General features: G+C 50.3%; 1 protein-coding gene across 1 annotated transcript in view; it reads left to right on the forward strand.

Annotated features, from left to right (window-relative positions):
- Nucleotides 1-396: 396 nt before the first annotated feature.
- The window catches only part of LOC119372141 (choline transporter-like 1), an 83,549-nt gene continuing 61,129 nt past the window's right edge, over nucleotides 397-22,816 (forward strand). The window contains exon 1 of the mRNA XM_049419605.1: nucleotides 397-465. Within this exon, the coding sequence (XP_049275562.1) occupies nucleotides 424-465 (42 nt within the window). The 5' untranslated portion in view covers nucleotides 397-423. The remainder of the gene's footprint in view (nucleotides 466-22,816) is intronic.

Here is a 22,816-nt window from a genome sequence, read left to right on the forward strand (position 1 = left end):
GAAGTGGGCCAGACGTGTGGTGGTCCATTGGCAGGGTAACTTGTTGGTGTCTGTGAGGGCGGAGCGTTCCCGCAGTTGGACATTCAAAAGGACCTGAAGTTCGCCACTCAGGTACAAATTAATATACCTTATTCACCAGATATTTGTAGAGCAAGGGATCGATGTGTACTTACCGAAGTATTTATGCCGAGAAATAGTGTCGTTTGCGTTTTGCACCCCGGCATTCTTTCAAGTTATAATCCAAACAAAATGAATACTAAGCTCTAGGGCGTAAAAAATAACAATTTCACGAAAATTGATGATATTTCCGTTGGTGAGGCATAAGCGTCTGACTTGTAAACGAACATCCGACGCGAACAGCCGGTCAATGTGAACCTTCAGGCATTATGTCCATTGCAGATGCAATAGGGAAACGCGGGAAAGATGGATTGTTGCGGGCCACCCACCAGGGCCCCATCAACTGCGGTAAGTGAACCGTTCAGATTCATCTTCTCTTTCCGTAATACCTCTGAGGTATTAGAAGCATCCTTATGAGCGAAAAGCGCTGTAAAAGCATGTGTGTGTTGCCTATGATGGTTATGTTTATTAGTCGCTTCTTTAGAACAAGTTGACGACGAGTGTTCACCTAACCTTCGTATTTACCGGCAGCGCAACCACACACACGGACAGAGAAAAGAAGCGAAGCGGAGACACAGCGCTGAGTGTCAGCGCTGTGTTTCCGTTTCGCTTCTTCTCTCTGTCCGTTTGTGTGGTTGCGCTGCCGGTAAATATGAAGTACAACCAACTGGCCCAAGTTTCCGTTTCGTTTCACCTAACCTGTTCGCTGCAATCAAGTTATATTCAATCTATTACAGTCTAGCATCCTGGCGCTCTTTCGTGTTTTGCACTGCCTCCTATTTTGATGTTGCATCGTTATATGCACCTCTGACGACACTTGTACTGTCACTCGCATCCCTGGTGCCTTCCTTAACAATCATTTAACTTCTCTCGCTTATATCGAGTCCTTAACAGTAATTACATCAATCTCCTTTATAACTCAGAGCCTCTGAAAGATGCACCCCTCCCCCAAGGCTTGATGGCCACTTGAATATCATAGCATTTAACTATATTAGTGAGAACTAACACACAATAATGCCACTCAATGTATAGGGGAATATATAGTTTATAGGAATGTATAGTTCATATTGTGCCTAACAAATAAAAACGAGCCCTTAAAAGTAATATACATTCCTTCATTCGAGGGTCTTGTTCTGGCAGACTTGATGCCTTCAGGTAGTATGCCAGGGTTTATTGGTCAGCTGCCAGCTCGTAAAAGATCACGTGCGACGTGACGCCAACAAGCGGGAAAAGGCTGGTCCACACTCGCCGCCATGGCTGCGATAGGCGCTAACTAAAACTCCTAGGTTTAAATGCACATATATACCCCACAAAGTGGACGGGAGGATGACCGCCGCCGTAGCTCAGTGGTAGGGCATCGGACGCGTTATTCGAAGGTCGTAGTTTCAGTCCCTGCCGGCGGCAAGTTATCTTTTCGTCCACTTTGCTTCCTTCACATTTATATTCTACTTACTACAAATAACGTCCCCTATACATTCTTTGGCATTATTGTCTGTTAGTTCTTATTAATATTGTGTCTAACAAAGAAAACGAGCCCTTAAAAGTCATCTACTTTCCTTCATAGCATTTCACTGCAATATATTGAATAGCTTCTGCAACTAGTTTGGAGCAGGCGCATGCCCCTTCCTACTGTGAATATTCAACCTGGCGTGTTTTTCTACTCCTTCAGCCCGGTAGCGCTAGAAATATCAAAGCGCTGTCCTTTGTGGTGCCACCAAGTTTTTCCTTTCTGAATTCTTATTGCGCAATTTCTATATATCCACGTTTTTTTACAGCGAAAGCTGCTATGAGACCACAACAAGGGCCGTTCTTGGCGCCGTAGTTGTCCGCCGCCGCCGCCGGTGTCCGTAACCACTATCGCTCAAAATAAGAAAAAAAACGAAATAAGAAAAAAATCACAGCACATCCACGGAGTGAATGATGAGTGGGCGAAGCTGCGGAGGTTCATCGGTAAACCGTGAATCTTCCGTGAATTCTGCCCAGTACATCATCACCGACGCGAGATCGGGCACGTTTATACTAAAGGTTCGATGAGAGTTATGACGACTTGCAGCTCACTTTAATTTTACATGTACGCTGTGAATTTTCATTGTTTAATCACGCACAGGAGAAATCGCACACACGCACTACATTGGAGGTCAAAATCCAGTGCCTACATATACGCGGTGGTCAGTGAACGGTTGTGCAGCGCGAGCGGTCGGTTTTTTCAATCAAGACGCTGCCGCGACGCTGCCTGCGTCGGCGCCGCTGCGCCGCGAGGCAAAATAGGGGGGGGTACCGTAGGAGAGGAGAAAGAGGGGGAAGCGTAGGAGAGGAGAGGCGATACATATCACGTACTGTCGCAGCGCATTGTCTTTAGGGAGCCTTCATGTGTGCACGCCCCCTCCATTTTTAAGACTGGTTATGGTAGAGGGGAAGGGGAGAGTGGAGAGAGGAAGGGGAGAGGGTGAGTGGAGAGGCAAATGGGAGAGGAGTAGAGGACATGGGGAATGGTGAGGGGGAGTGGAGAGGAGGTGTGTGGAGAGGGTATGCGCATGCGCAGTAAGGGTGGTCATGCCGCACACCACCACCACCACCGGACAGATACTGCCGTTTACTGCCGGCTGCCGGGAGATACGCCGGACAACGGAGACGTGACAAGGTTTGACTAAGAGGAGCTACGCGCCTAAAATATACCGGATGGAATGAGGTTCAAACCAGGGCACTCTGCGTGCGAGCCCAGTGCTCTACCTCAGAGCCATGTCGGTGCTTGAAAATGCCTTGCAAAAAGACCCTTTACGGGCTGCGAGTTTGCAATATGCAGAGCGGCTCAACGCATGGCAACAACAACGGCGCGCTATTGGCTGCGCGCACACAGGGACACTGCTGCGGACTTCCGCCTAGCAACTGCCGCCACGACGAGACGACGCGCTCTCCTTCTCGGGGTGCCTTTGGCGGGAATTTTAAACGGTGAACGCGGCCGCCGGGCCCTGTGGAATTTTCGTCGCCGCTTGTGAACTGCTGCTGCTCTCGCGTTGACTGAAGACGCCGTCGTCGCCGTAGGGTTCGACTGTGCTTTGTGCATTTTGTTTTGTTATAACGGTGAACACGTTCGCCCATGAACATTTGTGTTGTCGCCACTGTCTTTCGTGCCTTGGCCCTGCAGCAAGACGCGATCCGCCGTTGTGTTCCACTGTGCGTTTCTTTCTTTTCTTTTTTTAACAGTGAACACGCTCGCCCTTGAATATCTGTGCTGTCTGCTGTGTCTTTTGAGCCCTCGCGTTGTCGCAAGACATAATCGTTGTTGTGTTGGACTGATTGCTTTTGTTTATTTTTGAACGCTGAACACGTTTTCACGTGAATATATGTGTTGTCGCCAGTGTTTTTTTTTTGTGATCTCGCGTTGTCGCAAGACGTGATCGCCGTGGGTTCGAGTGTGCCTTGTGTTTTTTTTTCGCGGCTGTTCTTGCCAACGCATTTCGCAGCCCTGCAACGCCGGTGTTGTACGGCTATGACCACGAAAAACAGCGCATGTGAGACGTCGGCGCGCCGCGCGATCGAATGCGTTGAAGACAATGACAGTTCATCGCCTGACGTTGACGTGGTTCGGGCGAACATCATTTATGAACAAGTCGCCTACAGCAGTGTAGAAGATTACGGCTTGAAGACAAACACATCGTGGGTTGTAGACTTCGTGAAGTCAACAGCAAAGTGTGAAAGGTAATACAAAAATAGTTTTTCATAACTTCAAAAATAACTTGCGGCATTTTCTGTGGTAATTTAACTTCATGCTTTGGGGATAATGTCCAATGATGAGCCGCACAACCAGGCGTCACACAACGCGAATTTTGTAACCAGGAGTCAGACAACGTGAATTGTGCAACGAGAGGATTGTTGAATGCTTCTAACCCATTACAAGGGGATCTGCCATTTATTATTCATCGTCATCAGCCACAGCATCAACAAAGTGAACATAATATCTTACAGGTATTTAGTGGGTACACGCTCCTCCAGAGAATGACGAAAAATTTTATAGTGGCGGCGTTTGTGGTGTCACCATGACGTTTGTGGTGTCCGGACTTCTTTCTTGTGTCCGTGTTCGCACGCCCTGTCTTTTTAGAATGTATAGTGGCTGCTTCCCTTCGTCTCAAAAATTATGATGCTATAAATCATCATAATTCTCGTAGTTCCTCGTAGTGCACTTCTATTGGTTGCCAAGGAAGCCCATAAGGCTCCCGTGATCCATTTCCTCAAGGTCTCAATAAGGCTAATTCCCTCTCTCTCAATCTTTCTCTCGTTAACGTATGTTTTAAGCGTGGTGGGAGAGTTCAATAACGACCGGGCGTCACTCAAGGCGAATTACGTAAGTGTTGGGTCTTTTAAAGCTTCCAACCCATTACAAAGGGCTCAACCATAATTCTTCATTGTCATCAACCGTCGCATCAACAAAGTGCACATGATGCCTTACATATGGTACCTCGTTTCTCCACAGAATGACGAATAATATCGTGGTGGGTGCTTCCCAACTTCACAAAAATTATGATTTGTGGTGTAGTGGGCAGGTTGCGAGTGTACTTGTATTATAGTAGCCACAAGGGAGTTTATAACGGGTTCTAGAAATGCCGCTCTTCCAGCTTTCGCTGTGAGTGTGCTGCGCTATCCGTGCAGGCCTGGAGTTCTTTTTTTTCGATCCTTTACAGCCGCACTGGCGTCTCTGTTTTTCTTATTTCCTTTATTTTATTACACTTCTTTCTCGATTTATTCTTTCAAATACCCCGCCCGCACCTATAATCCGCCACGGTGGTCTAGTGGTTATGGTATTCGACTGCTCACCCTAAGGTCGCGGGATCGAATCTTGGCCGCGGCGGCTGCATTCTCGATGGAGGCGAAAATGCTTGAGGCCCGTATACTTAGATTTAGGTGCACGTTAAAGAGCACTAGATGGCTAAAATTCCCGAAGCCCTCCACCACGGTTTCCCTCATGATCATATCGTGGTTTCGGGGCGTTAAACCCCGACGATTAATATTGCCCCGCATTTTGTTGACAATGTCCTCGATCTTGTGTCAGAACAGCGCAGACAACGGGACAAAGAACATGCAGGCCACAGCGCTGTGTCTTGCATGTTCTTCGCCCCATTGTCTGCGCTGTTCTGCCACAATGTTCGTGAACCAACTAGCCCACCTAAGAACCCTAGTGAAGTACAATATTACTCGATCTGTTTCTCCACTCTCAGTCCACGCTATATAGGTGCAGGTGCTAGTGCACTCTAGCAGCCCATTTATTTTCGTCCATTTTCATCAGGCTTTCTTCAAAATAGTCTTCGATCTTTCTCTCGTCCGCAATAGCAGCGTCCTTTAACATAGTAAAGTAGAAATGAAAAAATAAACAGAGATATCAAACACCAGAGGATAATGAAATGAAAACTAAACCGACAAATTGCGAAAGCAAGTACAACTAAAAGGGAAACATCTACACGAGTCGCACCCGCAACATCAAGCGCAGAAGCCCAATACTGTAACCTTTACGCCAAAAACGCAGCTTCCCGTGCACCCCCAGGATTTTGGGACTTGTACATGTCGCGCCATGTCTCGGGGGCGGCCTGGCGCCCCACCGTAACTGAATGGGAAGCAGAAAAAAACATATCTCACAAAGGAAATATGATATTGAAAACGACTTCTGTAGAGGTCGCTGCCAGTGTGCTTTGAAAGGTGTGGCCACAAGGAGGCGCTACACTCCACCGAGCATATATGAGGGGAGTTGGGGAGAGAGAATAAAGTTTTTTGGTTTCCGCTTGCCAGCAGTCCGCCTCGTTCCTCTGCACCTGGGCTGAACATGGTGTCAGAAGTGGGATGCCGCCGTTAATGCGACATGCGTAAAGACGCGGTATCCACCCCCGCCGAAGCCAAAGCGAACAACGTTCACGCGGGCGTATCATGGTTTGCGTCCACCGGAAATCTTCACGTTTTCTAACCCGTCAGAATGGCCAACGTGGATTTCAACGTTCCAGGACTACGCCTTCGTGGCCGGCCTGCACAATGCCAGCGACGAAGCCCAGGTACGGACTCTTCTTTACTGTACGGGACCGCAAGCCAGAACCATCCTTTCTTCCTTGGGGGTCTCGGCACCGAAGGCGCTTCTTTTCACGTCTGTCAAAGAAAAATTGGATTCGCACTTCGTGCATCCAGTAAATAAGATATACGAAAGTCGTCGTTTTCATCGCCGCACTCAGCAGCCAGGCGAACCTGTGGACGACTTTTTACGGCGTTACGCAACCTGGTAAAGTAGTGCAGCTATAACAGCTCGCTTGTCAAGGACCGACTTGTTCGTGAAAGAAGGAAGGAAGAAAAACGGGAGAGAGGAAAGACAGGGATGTTAACCAGTTTGGCATAACCGGTATGCTATCCTGTGCAGGGGGAAGGGATGGAGGAGATTGAAAGAAGAGTAAAGAAAGAGAGAAAAGATTCCTCGTAGGCATAAGGGACGAGTAGCTATCTGATCAAATGTGCCGGTGCACGAAACTTACCGCCGAAGAAGCGCTGTGCCAAGCTCGCATACACGAGGACGCAGAGAAAGAGCGGTTATCACGCGAAAGGTCGACTGTGGATAACGCCCTTGCCGAAACGCAAACATCGATTCGGCTCGACGAAACGATACGCCCACCCCTTCGTCCCATTCTCGCTATCAGTCTGATAAAGCACCTTAATATTGCCGCGTCCATATTTGTGTCTGACTATACGCTGGCGAAGACAAGGAAGACAACCGGTGCGCTCGAGAGGCGCAGCGAAAAGGACTGAGAAAGAAGACGTTCTTGGCGGCTGCAAGCCTTCAGCGCTATCTTGGAGTACGACACGCCGTACGCCTTTCTGAATAAAGCCCCTGTGTTTTATAACCCGCGACACTGGTGGAGGAGCTGGGTACCATCGCCTCATGATCGGTACTCCTGTGAGCAGCCCTGCATCCAGCCCCACGAGACCGCCACGCGTGGAGACGCCTGTACACCGCTCAAGCCGTCGCCTGCAAGGTCTGAGACCAGAATTTGGCCTTTTACAAGGACCCCTGCTGCCGACAGCCACCCCTGCTCAAGAAATGGCGTTTTCAAGGAGCCCTACGCAGGTAACGGTCCAGAATCTTCGGATTCCCGAACCATTTCACGGCCGCCCGAACGAAGATGCGGAAGACTGGCTTGAGGAGTTTGAACGGGTAGCGAAGTCGAACCACTGGAGCCCCGACGAGAAGCTCTTTCACGTATACTTTGCCCTTGAAGACGGTGCGAAGACGTGGTTCATAAACCGCGAGGCAACTCTGACAACATGGGACGAGTTTTGCCGTCGGTTACGCGATACCTTCGGCAACACAGACCGACGTGAAAACGCACAACGCCTTCTTGAGTCACGCATCCAACAGCTACATGAAGGCGTCGCCATGTTTGCCGAGGATATGGTGCGTTTGTTCCACCGCGCTGACCCCAACATGTCCGAGGCTAAGAAGCTAAGTCATCTCATGAGGGGCGTCAGAGAACAGCTGTTTGTTGGTCTCGTGCGCAATCCGCCGACAACAGTCGACGAGTTTATCAGGGAAGCCACCGCAATAGAGCGGGCGCTGCAGCAACGGTACCATCAATGCGATCGCCGAGCCACCGGCGCACCTGCAGGTGCCGCAGCACTCACTGCGACCGATGGGTGCTCTCTACGCTTACTCATTCGGCAGATCGTGCGCGAGGAGATTGCAAAGGAGAACGCGAGGTGCACATCGCCGTCGCAAGCGCCGCAGCAGCAGGAGTTCACGGTTGCCTCCGTCGCTGAAGTCGTCCGCCAGGAACTTCGGCAAGCGTTTGCCTCTCCCGAGCAATACCCTGATGCGTCGTACCAGCCCAACGCATATACCTACGGTGACGCTGTACGTCGTCCATTGGCTCCAGAACTATCGTACCAGCCGGACGCATACAGCTATGCAGACGCTGTTCGTCGACCGTTGCCCATGCCCGCGCCGCAGTACCGCCAACCGCCACCTGTTGCAGCCTGGGCCCAGCAGGATCCCATAAGGCGACCTCAACTGCGTAAGACGGATATATGGCGCACTCCGGATCGTCGGCCACTGTGCTACAATTGTGGAGAGCCAGGGCACATTTACCGTTTTTGCCCCCATCGTCCAGCTGGGTACCGCGGAAGTGCACCTGCCGCTACGCGCCGACAGTTTTGTGAAAGCCGCGCCCCCATCGACGACGACCTGGCTGGCCGGCAGGAGAGCTCCGCTACCTTACGGACGCGCTCACCATCCCCGGCTCGTTTTGCCTCACCGAGCCGCCGTAGTTTTGCTGACGCCGTTAGAGGTCGGTCTCCCAGCCCACGGCGGGGAAACTGAAAGCAGCGACCTCTGGGGGGAAGGTTGCAGGTCCTCGAATTGCCGAAAATCCCCCATTGTTGCCGAAACATGAGAACGACGAAGAAGATTACGCCGAGAAAACTGTGACTGCCGACCTCACCGTGACAATTGATGGGCTTGAAGTGACGGCCTTAGTCGACACTGGCGCAGACTTTTCTATTATAAGTGAGCGACTGGCAGGCGAACTCAAGAAAGTCAGAACGGAATGGACGGGCCCTTATATTCGAAATGCTGGAGGCCAGGTAATGACGCCTTCAGGCAAATGTACAGCAAGACTCACGATCGGGAATAGAGCTTTTGTAGCCTCGTTCGTGATCCTACCGGAGTGTTGCAAACCTCTGATACTAGGAATGGACTTCTTAAGGGAGTACGGCGCCGTTGTCAACATACGTGAAGGCGTGATAACATTTGCCTCTGACAATCCCGTGACCTCGGACGCAGACCAAGATCCCAGGGCGTTACGTGTGGTAGACGAAGACGTCTGCGTGCCGCCGCTGTCATGTAGTCTTGTTTCCGTCAGTTGCAGCGTGCAGTGTAATGAAGACGCCATAGCCGAACGTGTAACTGCCCTTCTCTTCCGTCAAGGTGTTGCCATCGCTCGCGGCATCGTCAGCTTAGTTGATGGCCGTACGGAGGTGCTACTTACCAATTTTACGAACGAGCGCCGGCACATTGGTAAAGGCACTGCTGTGGCATACCTCGAGGAACTCGACTACTCTTACGACTGCCTTGCTATGCAAGGGGAAGCAACGGCTCGTACAGCACCGCAGGCACCAGATGTCGACATCGGCCCAAGGTTAACGCCCACTGAAAGATGTCGTCTTATGGAACTTCTTGGCCGGTTCAAGGACTGCTTTTCCTCGACGTCACGAGTGGGTCAAACGCCGCTGACTAAACACCGTATAATCACGGAAGAGACAGCAAGACCCATCCGACAGAACCCATATCGCGTCGCTCAGAAAGAACGTGAGGTCATACAGCAGCAGGTCAAGAAGATGCTAGAGGATGATGTGATCCAACCATCAAAAAGCCCCTGGGCATCACCGGTGGTACTCGTGAAAAAGAAAGATGGCAGCTTGCGTTTCTGCATTGATTATCGTAAGCTCAACAACGTTACGAAGAAAGATGTTTATCCGCTGCCACGGATCGACGACTCTTTGGACAGGCTACGGCATGCGCGCTACTTCTCGTCAATGGACCTTAAAAGTGGATACTGGCAAATAGAAGTAGATGAGCGTGACCGAGAAAAGACCGCATTCGTGACGCCTGACGGGCTTTATGAATTCAAAGTCCTCCCTTTCGGTTTATGCTCGGCCCCGGCCACATTTCAAAGGCTCATGGATACCGTTCTATCCGGTCTGAAATGGAAAACGTGTCTTGTGTACCTTGACGACGTGATTGTTTTTTCGGCCACGTTTGAAGAACATCTAAAACGGCTGCTGTCTGTCCTTCAAGCCATACGGTCCGCAGGACTCACATTGAAACCAGAAAAATGCCACTTCGGCTTCGAAGAACTTCAGTTTCTGGGGCATGTGGTCAGTCAGGAAGGTGTTAAGCCTGACCCAGATAAAACTGCAGCCGTCGCAAAGTTCGCAAGGCCTGTAGATAAGAAGGCGGTCCGACGTTTCCTGGGTCTTTGCGCCTATTACCGGCGATTTATAGCGGACTTTGCGCACATCGCCTCTCCACTCACCCGCCTCACAAGGGAAGATGTTGCGTTTGTATGGGGCGAAGAGCAAGAAGCGTCGTTCAACGAGTTGCGGCATCGTCTACAAACTCCGCCCGTACTCGCTCACTTCGATGAGGATGCACCAACAGCCATCCATACAGACGCCAGCAATGTGGGCCTCGGCGCTGTTCTTGTTCAGTGCCAAGATGGTGCGGAGAGAGTAGTTGCCTACGCTAGTAGAACCTTGTCCCGTGCTGAGTCCAACTACTCAACAACTGAGAAGGAGTGCCTGGCTGTCGTTTGGGCAGTTGCAAAGTTTCGCCCGTATTTATATGGCCGCGCGTTCCAAGTGGTAAGCGACCACCACTCCCTGTGTTGGTTGACCAACATGAAAGACCCGTCTGGACGTTTGGCACGCTGGAGCTTACGGCTTCAAGAGTACGACATGACCGTAGTCTACAAGTCGGGAAGGCAGCACTTAGATGCCGATTGCCTGTCAAGATCACCGATTAAACCACCGAGCCCAGAGGATGATGAATGCGCAGGCTTTTTAGGAGTTGTCGATGCGGCTGTCATCTCCCGGCAACAGCAAGACGATCCGGAGCTCAACTCACTAATCGACTTCTTGAATGGACGAGCCACGAATGCGCCGAGAGTGTTTTCGAGAAATTTATCAGCATTCTGCTTGCGTAACGGAATTCTCTATAAGAAGAATTTCTCATCAACAGGCAAAAGCTATCTGCTGGTAGTTCCGGAAATCCTCCGCAAAGAAATTTTGCAAGCCTGTCATGACGAAGCCACGTCGGGCCACCTCGGTTTCACAAGAACATTGACACGTATCAAAGAAAAATACTACTGGCCAAGAATAGCAGTGGAGGTGAAACATTACGTCCGAACATGCATTGACTGTCAGCGGCGCAAGGTACCACCGGTCAAACCCGCTGGGCTATTACATCCCGTTCCAGTACCGGAAACTCCGTTCGCTCAAATTGGCATGGACCTTTTGGGCCCATTTCCAACATCGGACAGCGGCAACAAATGGGTTATAGTGGCGACGGACTACCTCACCCGATACGCCGAGACCAAGGCGATTCCGAGCGGCACTGCAGCTGAAGCGGCCCGGTTCTTCATTGAGAACATCGTGCTGAGACATGGTGCTCCCGCGGTCGTGATAACAGACAAAGGTACCGCGTTTACAGCCGAGCTGTTGCGCACTGTGCTTACGCTCAGTGGTACAGCGCATAGGAAGACGACAGCTTATCACCCCCAAACAAATGGACTTACGGAACGATTGAACAAGACTATCGCCGACATGCTTTGCATGTACGTCGACGTGGAACACAAGAATTGGGACAGGATTTTGCCGTACGTCACATTCGCGTATAATACGGCACGCCAGGAAACAACGAAAATGACACCGTTTGCACTAATTCACGGCAGAGACGTAACTACGATGCTTGATGCTATGCTGCCTCATGACTGTGATTCAGAGACGGACGCTGCAGATTTCACTGAGCGCGCCGAGGAAGCAAGACAGCTTGCCCGCGTCAGAATAACTAGCCAGCAAGCACTTGACGCTCAACGGTACAATCTCCGCCATCGATTCGTCACCTTTAAGCCCGGGGAAAGAGTCTGGGTTTGGTTCCCTGTACGACGGCGAGGCCTCTCGGAAAAACTTCTGCGCCGTTACTTCGGACCCTACAAGGTTCTGCGCCGCCTTAGCGACGTCACGTACGAAGTCGTCGCTGACGGCTCTTCTTGTTCAAAGCGCCGCCAGCATCTGCCTGAGACAGTGCACGTGGTACGCATGAAGCCGTACTTTTCTGAGTGATGTGACCGCCCACTCGCTAACTGCACATCGACTGCTACTTCGTGAGCATCGAGACGATGCTCGCTCTGGAGGGAGGGTAATGCCGCGTCCATATTTGTGTCTGACTATACGCTGGCGAAGACAAGGAAGACAACCGGTGCGCTCGAGAGGCGCAGCGAAAAGGACTGAGAAAGAAGACGTTCTTGGCGGCTGCAAGCCTTCAGCGCTATCTTGGAGTACGACACGCCGTACGCCTTTCTGAATAAAGCCCCTGTGTTTTATAACCCGCGACAATATATAGAAAGTAGCGACACTCTCCTTCATATCCTCTCCAAAGTGTCCAATCCTCCTCTCCCAAGTGTCCAAACCGCATCTATATCCTCTCCCAAACGGCCACCGCGCGGGCGCCGACCCTATAACCCGGCTCGCACCACTTTCCTATCAAGAATGCTATGTCACGCTGATAACGCACCCGTTTCCCGGGCGACGACCCGTGAAGCGGGGAGGTGGAAGGCGGGAGAGGAGGGTGCTCGGCGTGGCGGCTCGGTTAAAAGAAAGACGGTACTTTCCCAAAAATGTCCAGGGACTTTAAGTCTGAACACACGGCAGCGCTATCGTGTGGCTTCTGCGGGCACCAGCGGCACCCTCGAAAAGACTGTCCGGCTGGAAAATCGGTCATCCACTACTGCAGAAAACTAGGGCATTTCGCCGATGCTTGTAGGAAGAAGAACAGAAACGACCTGCTAGGTTCCATCGAACTTCATCACGTGGATTCACGCCGGGCAAGGTACACGGAAATACTTGTGAACGGGCACCCGGCCGAGTTTAAGATAGACTGGCGCAGAAGTATCTGTAGTCTCGCCGTCTTTCCCAGGCCGACCGCGGGTGCTGGATGCCGTTGAAGGGGAGGTCTTAGACCCTGGCGAACAGTCTTCCCGTTCTCGGTACCTTCAAAGCAACTTTACAGTGGCGTGACAGGGCCACAGTGCAGACCTTGTATGTGGTCGACCGTCAACGGACACACCTACTTGGGCTGCCTGCAACTGAAGCCCTTGGGGTCGTTCAGTTCGTAGATTCTGCCGAGTGTGTTCATTTCCTTAAGCGAAAATTTTCCAAGGACTGGGAAAACTTAGGCAAGCCGAATACCGCATACGCCTCAAACCCCGCTCTCGTCCATTTTCCTTGAGTGCCCCAAGGCGGATTCCAATTCTGTTAAACGACGTTGTCAAGAAAGAGCTGGATGAATTGGAGTCGCAGGATGTCATAAGGAAGGTAGAGACGCCAACGGAGTGGTGCTTCGGACTCGTAGTTGTGCCCAAGTCATCTGGCAGCTACAGGCTCTGCGTCGACTTAACGAAGCTGAATGAAGTAATTGAAAGGGAGCGCTTCATATTGCCAACGGTGGAACAGGTTCTTGGCCAGTTGGGTGGAGCACGGGTACTTTCCAAGTTGGATGCACGGTCTAGCTTCCATCAGGTGAAGCTGAGTGCCGACAGCCAGGAACTCACGACTTTTATCACGCCGTTCGGTCGGTATTGTTATAAGAGAGTCCCCTTTGGTATTGCCACGGCACCAGAGTATTTCCAGCAGTTAATGTCAAGAATCTTTGAGCGCTTGCCTAGGGTCGTGAATATGATTGACGACATTCTAATCTTCAGAAAAGATTGTGAGGAGCACGACGAGCGCCTGAATGCCGTCCTGGCCCGCCTGGAAAAAGAGGGTGCCACCCTCAACGAAAAGAAGTGCGCGTTTCGGGTCAGCTCAGTGAAGTTCCTTGGGGTAGTGGTTGGAGCGGACGGGATTTCATCAGACCCAGACAAGGTTAAGGCTGTCAGGGACCTGCCGCCGCCAACCGACGTCAGTGGAGTACGGCGGTTACTTGGGATGACCAACCACGTCACACGCTTCATACATCACTTATCCGACGTTACGGAGCCCATTCGTTCCCTTTTGAACAAGAACAGCACCTGGACTGGGGGTCCCAGTCAAGAAACGGCCTTTTCACGACTCAAGTTGCTGCTGAGCTCCGACACGTGCATGGCAAAATACGATTCCTGCTACCATACAGTTGTATCTGTGGATGCCAGTTCCTACGGTCTGGGAGTGGTACTCCTACAGGACCAGCCTAAAGGTACTCGTCGGGCTGCAGCGTACGCTTCAAGGGGGCTCACTCCGACAGAAGCACGCTATAGTCAGACAGAAAAGGAGTGTCTCGCTGTGACTTGGGCCGTTTCACGGTACGATCAGTTTCTTTGCGGCCTCACCTTCGAAATAGAGACAGACCATCTTCCTCTGGTCACCCTTTTGGGTTACAAAGACCTAGAACTCGTGCCACCTGGCATACAACGAATACGAATAAAACTGATACGTTATCAGTATGTGGTGAAATATGTGCCCGGGAAGCGCTTGGCTACGGCAGACACTTTGTCACGAGCTCTCTCTGAATTGCCGGCTACCCGCATAGTAGAGACGTAGGAGCTCTTCAGCATCGAAGTGTTTAAGGAATTACCACATCTGGTAGCAAGACGCCTAGATGTGCGCATGCATCAAGCCCAAGATGGAGTTTGCTCTGCGGTCATGACCTACTGCGCGAAAGGATGGCCAGACAAAAACAAGGTGCCTCTGCAGGTCACACTGTTTTGGAAGGAGAGGGACAGGTTGAGCATAACGACGGCGTCCTTCTGCTGGACCGACGACTTGTAATTCCTTCAGCCTTGCGCCAGGACATTCTTGCCCTCTTACATGAAGGGCATCAGGGAGTGTGCCGCTGCCAAGAACGGGCCATGGGAGTCTGTTTGGTGGCCTAACTGTAATATGAAGGTAGAGCATATGGTGTCGCAGTGTGCAGTATGCGCCGAGACTCGAGTTCAGCGGTCCGAGCCGATGTTGCCAACGGTTACACCTGACGGGCCATGGCAGCACCTAGGCATCGATCTGTTTCAACTTAAAGGGCGCGATTACGTCCTGATTGTTGATTATAATTCCAGGTTCCCCGAAGTAGTCTCCGTGGGATCCACCACGGCGCCAGAAGTCATTGCGGCAATCAAGAGCTGCATTGCCCCTTTTGGCGTACCAGACGTCGTCCGGACCGACAACGGACCACAGTTTGTGTCTTACGAGTTTGCAGAGTTTGCACAGTCATATGGCTTCCGTCACGAGACCAGCATCCCAAGGTACCCCCAGAGCAATGGAGAGGCGGAGCGCATGGTGCGCACAGTGAAAGACCTGCTCTCCAAAAGCCCTGATCCCTACCTGGCCTTACTGTCATACCGTGACACGCCCGGTCCGAACGGTCCGGCCCAAGCCCTGATGGGAAGGAGATTGCAAACACGTCTCCCGCGACTACCGGAACAACTGGTGCCGTCATTACCCTGTCATATGAGTTTCAGGGAAAAGGATACGGGTTACAGGGCACAGCAAGCGAGTAACTACAATAGCCGTCGGGCTTCAAGCCAGCTAACCCCTCTAAGTCCTGGAGACTATGTATGGGTCACTGACACGCGCTGCAATGGTGAAGTGCTCTCACAGGCCCAGCGTCCGCGGTCCTACCTCGTTCAGAACCCCAGAGGCGTCTTGCAGCGTAATCGTCGACACCTGGTGCCTCATTCGACAGAAACGAGTCCAGCTCAACTATCAGCATCTCCGTCGGCCCCTCCCGGGACCTTGCAACCTGCGGCGCCTGAAGAACCCGTGCAGCCGGAAGTAACGCCTCAGGAAACTGTGACGCGGACTGGCAGTGGTCGTTAGAGAGGCTACCCCGACGTTTGGACGTGTGAGGAGCTGCCCCATAAAAGGTGAAAAAGAGGGATGTAGAGGTCACTGCCAGTGTGCTTTGAAGCGTGTGGCCACAAGGAGGCGCTACAGTCCGCCGAGCATATATAAGGGGAGCTGGGGAAAGGAAATAAATTTTTTTGGTTTCCGCTTGCCAGCAGTCCGCCTTGCTCCTAGGCACCTAGGCTGAACAACTTCCTCCGACGAGACAACCGGACTATGATTTGTGGCTCTTTGGGCTCCACCGGAGAGCACTGTTGATGTATATAGCGGAAACCGGCCTCCATGTATATATTTAACTGTGTATGCCGTTGTGCAAACTTTTGACATTAAAAACAAACGACTCTCGGTTTCACATACTCGGGAACCACTTGAACATTTCAGGCGTAATTCTAATAGCGTGCCGCAAAACACCTGCCTTCCCAGGTCATTTGAAGATATTTGCACGCAGCCTATGGGAACTGCCTCAATTTAGACCCATTTTGGCCTGTTTCAACTTCGATTGTAAGCTCAGAAAGTGGTTTTAAAAAAACGACTCCCTATTAGATTGGCTGAGAAGTGCTCTTTCAATGAATATGCTTATTTATTGTGTAGCTAAAGCTATGTAACTTCCTCGGTCATATCCGTCGGCCTCATTCTTGTTGTTGCCAAAGCCCACATGTGCTCCTTGTTATGATCGGCCTTTACGGCTTGGCGCCACTGTATCGTCGGAATGGTATGGCGACATCTGCCCTGCTTCCTTCGACCGCAACGCTCCCCGAAACGCACCAGATGCGGCGACAACCCTGCCGTAGTGTCTGTCCTGAATCCTTCGGAGTTGTCAAGTCCCCTCGTGAATCACCTTGGACACGCTTGGCTGAGCTTGACGCTTTTATGGCTTGAAGATGAACTATTTGCAGTCCAGGCTGCTCGGAGGAGGCAGTCACTTGTGCACTGCTTTGTTCAGCCTTCTGCGAGATGCACCGGACAATTAGCCGAGCGCCGGAGATTCCTCATCGGGCACCTTTCCCACACTTTGCGGTGTCTGCGACTTTGGGACCCGGCCGGCAGCTGGCCGTCACCTGCACAGGCGATATCAAGGCAAGGAACGACTGCACCTGACAGCACACCTGACAACTCAGCCTGTTTCCAGCAATGCACCGTCCGTCGTCCAGGTGCGCCGCTTCTCTCTTTCCTGGAGTGCGAAGGAGGCGGTGCTTACTTTTCGTTTAGAGGATTGTGCGCCGCGGTAATCCGTTCCTTGTGTGTATGGTTCCTTTGTGGCATGGTGACCCGACTAGGAGCTGGCCGCCCGCTGCGCCGACGGCGATGCAAGGAACGACTGCACCTGACAGCACACCTGACAACGCAGCCTGTTTCCAGGGATGTGCCCCGCCGTGATCCCTTTTTTGTGTGTATTGTGTCTTTTATTCGCTACCCGGTACCCTTCCTTCGTCCAGGCGCGCCGCTTCTCTCTTTCCAGAAGTTCGAAGGAGCTGGTGCTTACTTGTCGTTTAGTGGGCGAAGATGAAGACGGCGTGTTGATTGGACTGTCTTAGACTTCATTGTTTTCTCCTACAGGGAATCATAGGAAAGCCCAGGCTTTATAACGTGAGCGTCGAGATGCTCCAAGGAGGCGTCCACAAGCTACCACGAGGCTTCGACAGGCCACGTCGAGGCTACGTCGACGCGACGCAGCGCCGCTAAACAACGCTACGACACGCTACCAAATCGTCACGAAAAATTCCTGTTATCAACCTGTTATCAACTCGTGTTTTAAACTCTTGTTCCTGTTATGTGTTCCTGTGTGGGAGAGCGAGACCAAGAAGGTGCATCAATGCCTCAATGAGTCTGCCGCGCCACTGGCTCGGGCTGCGCGCGCGCAATTTTAGATTCTGTAGCGGCATTTGATGGCAGCTTCCTAAACTACGTCAATGTCCCCGATTCTTGGCCATGTGGTTGAAATAATGAATTTCTCCAGGGTCTACGAGCCCTACCAGCTGAACCCGGGCTCTGTGCCCCGGGCTGCAACAATTCTCACAATGTTTCGCCCGTTCCAATTTCGCAGCCGATCGAAAACAGGCTATCAAAATTCATTATCAGTTGCGAACTTTGTTCATGTGTTTACTGATGATGTTCATGAATTATGGCAGAGCCCCCTTGTAATATGTGGGAAGCTTCAAATCGCACGCTCGTTGTGCGGTTCAAATGCTGTGACACCTGTTGCTATTCCACCCTTCTGCCACGCAATATTACATGCTAATTAACTACTCGTTCGGCGTGGCGCCTTTGCAGGATTTTTTTTTTAATTTCATTTTCTGCGTTTCACGTAGTTGCGTGGCTGTGGGGTAGGATACTTGATTGCCACGCGTAATGCGCAAGATGGCTCGGTAAAGTTTTTTTATGGCGGCGTTGCTTTGCGCAAACACACTCCACGACACCATTTCGTGGATGTTGCGTATACGCTTCCGGGTAAAAATTAACTGCTTTGATTCGTCTTCAAGAACCTGCAGTAACAGACTTGCAGCTGAAAAAAAGGACAGCTCATGCACCCAGGTACCCCGCAGCAGCAAAGGTTCTCACACGCTTGTTATCATAGTGCTGGGTAATTGTTTCACCTGAAATAGCTTTGTTTAAAAAAATCATTACGCCTCGCATGAAAAGGTAGGCATTTGAATCGGGCCACCCTTCATTTTAGCCGCTTAAAGAACACGGAAGCTGGAAACGAGAAATAGAAGGGCGAGCAAGGAGCGTATGTGATGTGTTTAATCTTCCGATCATTCATCTCTCTTATGTTGTAGCATATGCGACTCAGTGTAGCATAAATGATGGCCGCTTTCTGTATTTCCTATATGTAGTTCCTGTATTTTATCGAAATAAATAATCAGTGCGTACGTCACCGCCGATCGGTAAAACTTTACCGCCTAGCGAAAAGCAGCTCAGCACAAAAGAAAGACAAGAAAAAACATTCCATATCGACTTTTACGATTGACTGCTTTTATTGAAATAGGGAATGTATCTTCTTTTTTTATCGGTCTTACGTTTAGCTGCCGACAGTATTGACTCCATGTACGTTGGCACGATCGATGCTTTTTAAATTCTGCAGTGAAAAGCGCTCCTTTTGTTTGAAAAGACACGTATATAAGGTTCAACTAAAGTGTTGTTCACGCCGCACTTTTATTTTGCGTGGCGACTTAGTTTAGGCAGGTCTTCATCGTGTTTGATTCGGAGTAGAACACATCTCTTTAATCGCACTCCTTGGCACGTGGCAGCATGCAAAACCCTGCACTGCAGTTCCCATCCGGAATCAATATTTTAGTCAGGGTCTTATAGTTAACTAGGGGAGACTCCGAAGCCAGTTTGCACCGTAACTAAAGTCCCAGAAAAAGTCAGGTTAGGCAGTCGTCTTTTCTACCGGCTGACGACAGGCGCAGGGCTACACGAGCAGGCACAAAGACCACTCATTGCTGTTTGATGAGGCACCCACCAAGAGACGAAGTCTCATCGATCCACACATCTCGTATTGCCGCGTTTCTTGCACGTACAACCTCTCTTGCGTGCTTGATCACCAGATATCAGCGTTCCAAAAAGGAGTCTCAATAATATCTGCGGTTTAACGTCCCAAAACCACGATATGATTACGATAGACGCCGTAGTGGAGCGCTCCGGAAATTTCGACCACCTGGGGTTCTTTAACGTGCACCTAAATCTAAGTACACGGGACTCAAACATTTACGCCTCCATCTAAAATGCGGCCGCCGCGGCCGGGATTCGATCCAGTGACCTTCGGGTCAGCAATCGAGCGCCATAACCACTAGACCATCGTGGCTGGGCCAAAAAGGAATCTCACGCTATTGCCAACTTCGTCACGTTTCTGGCCGTCGCAAGCCCGCAGCAGCATTGTCGAAGCGCTCACCTTTCACACACCTAACTGCGTGTCTGAGAACCCTGTGTTTCTTGCAACGCTGCGTTTTGCACTTGGACCGGCTCGTAAAGTAGAAGCGAAACATATAGTGCTGTTGTCCCCGCCAACAAAATGATAACGTTCAACGTTCTTTGACATGCGCCTTCCATACGCCACCCAAAAATCGATCTCCACGAGGCAGCTCACGAGCACGTCGATATTTCTTTGAGCACGCATAAAAAGAAGAGAGAGAGGCAGAGCGATACGCTCGCGTCTGTTGACGTTAAGCGCGTGCGGCGGAGCTCGATCGACAAGCGTCCAGTGCGAGTCCTTTGTCGTGTGACGGGGCGTCGCGCGCAAGGCAGAAGCACCTGTCGAGTCAGATGCGCGGCGAGAAGCATTCGCGGAGTTCATGGAGAGCCGGAATTCCAACTTTCTCACTCCGGGTTACGTTGATCGGGTTGATAAGTCCGACAGGAAGCCTTCTACCATTCCGTTGCGCAGCCCGGTGCCGCCTAAGGTGAGCGAGATGAGATTCATTGTCTTAGGATAGAATACTGAGCTAGTTGGAATGAATTCTTGTTGAAGGTTGTGCAGCGCTTACATGAAGGCGAAGGACAGAAGCTGCACAAGACACGGGCTGACTTTGAAGTCACTTTTAAATGCGAAGCATTTCCTAGCGAACTTGGGCGATTTTGAGCATACCTATCTATCTATCTATCTATCTATCTATCTATCTATCTATCTATCTATCTATCTATCTATCTATCTATCTATCTATCTATCTATCTATCTATCTATCTATCTATCTATCTAATTAGAAAAATGCGAAAGAAGGAACGAAAGCGAGAGGAAATGCAGTGATGTTAACCACTTTAAAATAACCGCTATGCTACCCTGCACAGGTGAGAGTCTTGAGGAAGCTGAAGATGAGAAGAGTAGAGAAAGTGAGAGGGAACAAGAGAGGGGGTAGTACGCACACTCAGGACGTCACAGTTCGTCAGTCTTGTGTGGTATATCGCACCACTATCAGTCTACAGCCGCTCGTGCAAGTCTGTTGTCCTTAAAATTGTAACAATACTTTCGTCGCCTTCATTCTCGATGACTTTTCAGGATGGCATTCCAGTATGGTTGCTAGCGACATCGGTCTGTCGTCGAGGCTAGCTAGAGCGACTGCGAGTGATCACCCCTGCTCAGCGTAGCGAGGACAGAAATCAAAAGAAGTCATCGGACCACGCGACTCATGTTCGAAACGACATGGAGAACGAATGCTGTGTGAACACATCCATAGATAAGGCTTAGGGACAAGGAGTGTATTGACTCAGCGCGTGCGGCAATTTGATGTAGAAATTAGTGTGTCCGAATCCAGTGAAGGGGCAAGAGCCAAAAGTGCCGAATCCTTTCGAGCATGTGTCAGGTGGTGTGATGACTTTTATAGATTTCTTTTTTTGTGTTTTTCCGAATGAAAAATTGATCAAGATTCAGCGAATGTCCCCAGCAGTTCTTGTCCTTCATCCGTGTGTGAGCGCTGCACAACCTCCACCATGTGATGACATTCGCCATTGAGAACTAAGGACCGCAGTTAATTGGGTTTTAATGGCTCATATTTTGATCATGCAAATTTAACTAGTCCTGGTTTTCTTACGCAAAAGAAATGTAGGAAATGCATATTACGTATACTTCCCGAAAATGTATTTATTCGGCTTCAATTCTGGTGCCATCAGAGTGAGGTCGCCCCCGTTCGCACGTCGACCATTCTGTTCGTTTTTTTTTTTTTTATCTGGGAGCAGCACGTTACCACAACACGTATTCAGCGCAGCTAGTTGAAGCAATACGATGAATTTTTTCAATAGTAATGTGTTAGACAGATAACGTCGGATCACAGTGTAAAGTATGTACTACTAGAAACGACATTGTAGAAATACAAAAGAATGCAGAACATAGCGACTGCTAGTTGTCACCGGTAATGCAATCAATGATTTCGTTTACACGTGAGAGACAAAATGCTCCAACGCAGTTGTGCCAATTTTTTATCTAGGGTTTAACGTCCCAAAACCACGATATGATTATGAGAGACGCCGTAGTGGAGGGCTCCGGAAATTTCGACCACCTGGAGTTCTTTAACGTGCACCTAAATCTAAGTACACGGGCCTCAAACATTTTCGCCTCCATCGAAAATGCAGCCGCCGCGGTCGGGATTCGATCCCGCGACCTTCGGGTCAGCAGTCGAGCGCCATAACCACTAAACCACCGTGGTGGGGCCAGTTGTGCCAATTGGCAGGTGACACAGAACGGTAACTCCACATCGTAAAATCTCGGTGGATTAGACAACTGCCCTTCACAAGCCTTGCATGCTTTGTGAACTCGCACTTGATTCAACAGAGAGAGCCTTGAAGCATCGTTTTTTCTCAATCCTGGTATAAGTTCGCTGTATGCACTCCTGAAACAGAGATTGTTTACGTAGTTGTTTTCAGTACGTAGTTGTTTTCAGTACATCGTCGTTTCAATTCCTTTACGTGCGCATAAGCTCTGTTCTGTACTTGGTCTATTGCATGGCTTTGCGGGTGATTAAGTTGAACTGGGCAATCACATTCTCCATTGGGTTTATGCAGAATTATAATACTCGATAATAGATTTTGTGGCCCGATGGAGCGTAGAAACAGATGTGAAATGGCCGAACTTCCAAGTGGGCGTGCGAAGATTCGTCCCTTATCACCGCAGCATAAGGTTGTAGCGATTCTTGAATTATGTTTGTTGGAGGGCAGTACTGGGTGCTGTCAGTTCTGTAGGTGGCACTTATGGGGCGTAAAGATGTATTGACTTTCATAAATACTGACATTTTGTCATATGAGGTTCCAGCATCTGACCTTTCGGATAGATGCAGATTATAATCATCAGAAACTATAACAAGAACACAAACTCAAGGAACGCAGAACACACGAGGTGCCGCTGATAGCGTGGGGGTCTTCCTCGTAAATAATATGCCACTTTTATTCTACGGTGTGCAGGACTACCTAGTTAAAAACGTCATTCGGTTTAATTATGATGGCGCGCTTTGCAATTTGCCTGCAGGAATGCTATGACGTAGCATGTGTCGAGAATGAGACCACCGATTTTAATATAATTTTGCTGAGGTGAGCTTAGACTGCGCCAAAAAAAAAAGCGACACAGGGGTAAAGACAGTGCAGCCGGCTTCCTGCAGTA

Source organism: Rhipicephalus sanguineus, chromosome 10 (assembly GCF_013339695.2).
Source record: "Rhipicephalus sanguineus isolate Rsan-2018 chromosome 10, BIME_Rsan_1.4, whole genome shotgun sequence".
Taxonomy (NCBI): Eukaryota; Metazoa; Arthropoda; class Arachnida; order Ixodida; family Ixodidae; genus Rhipicephalus; species Rhipicephalus sanguineus.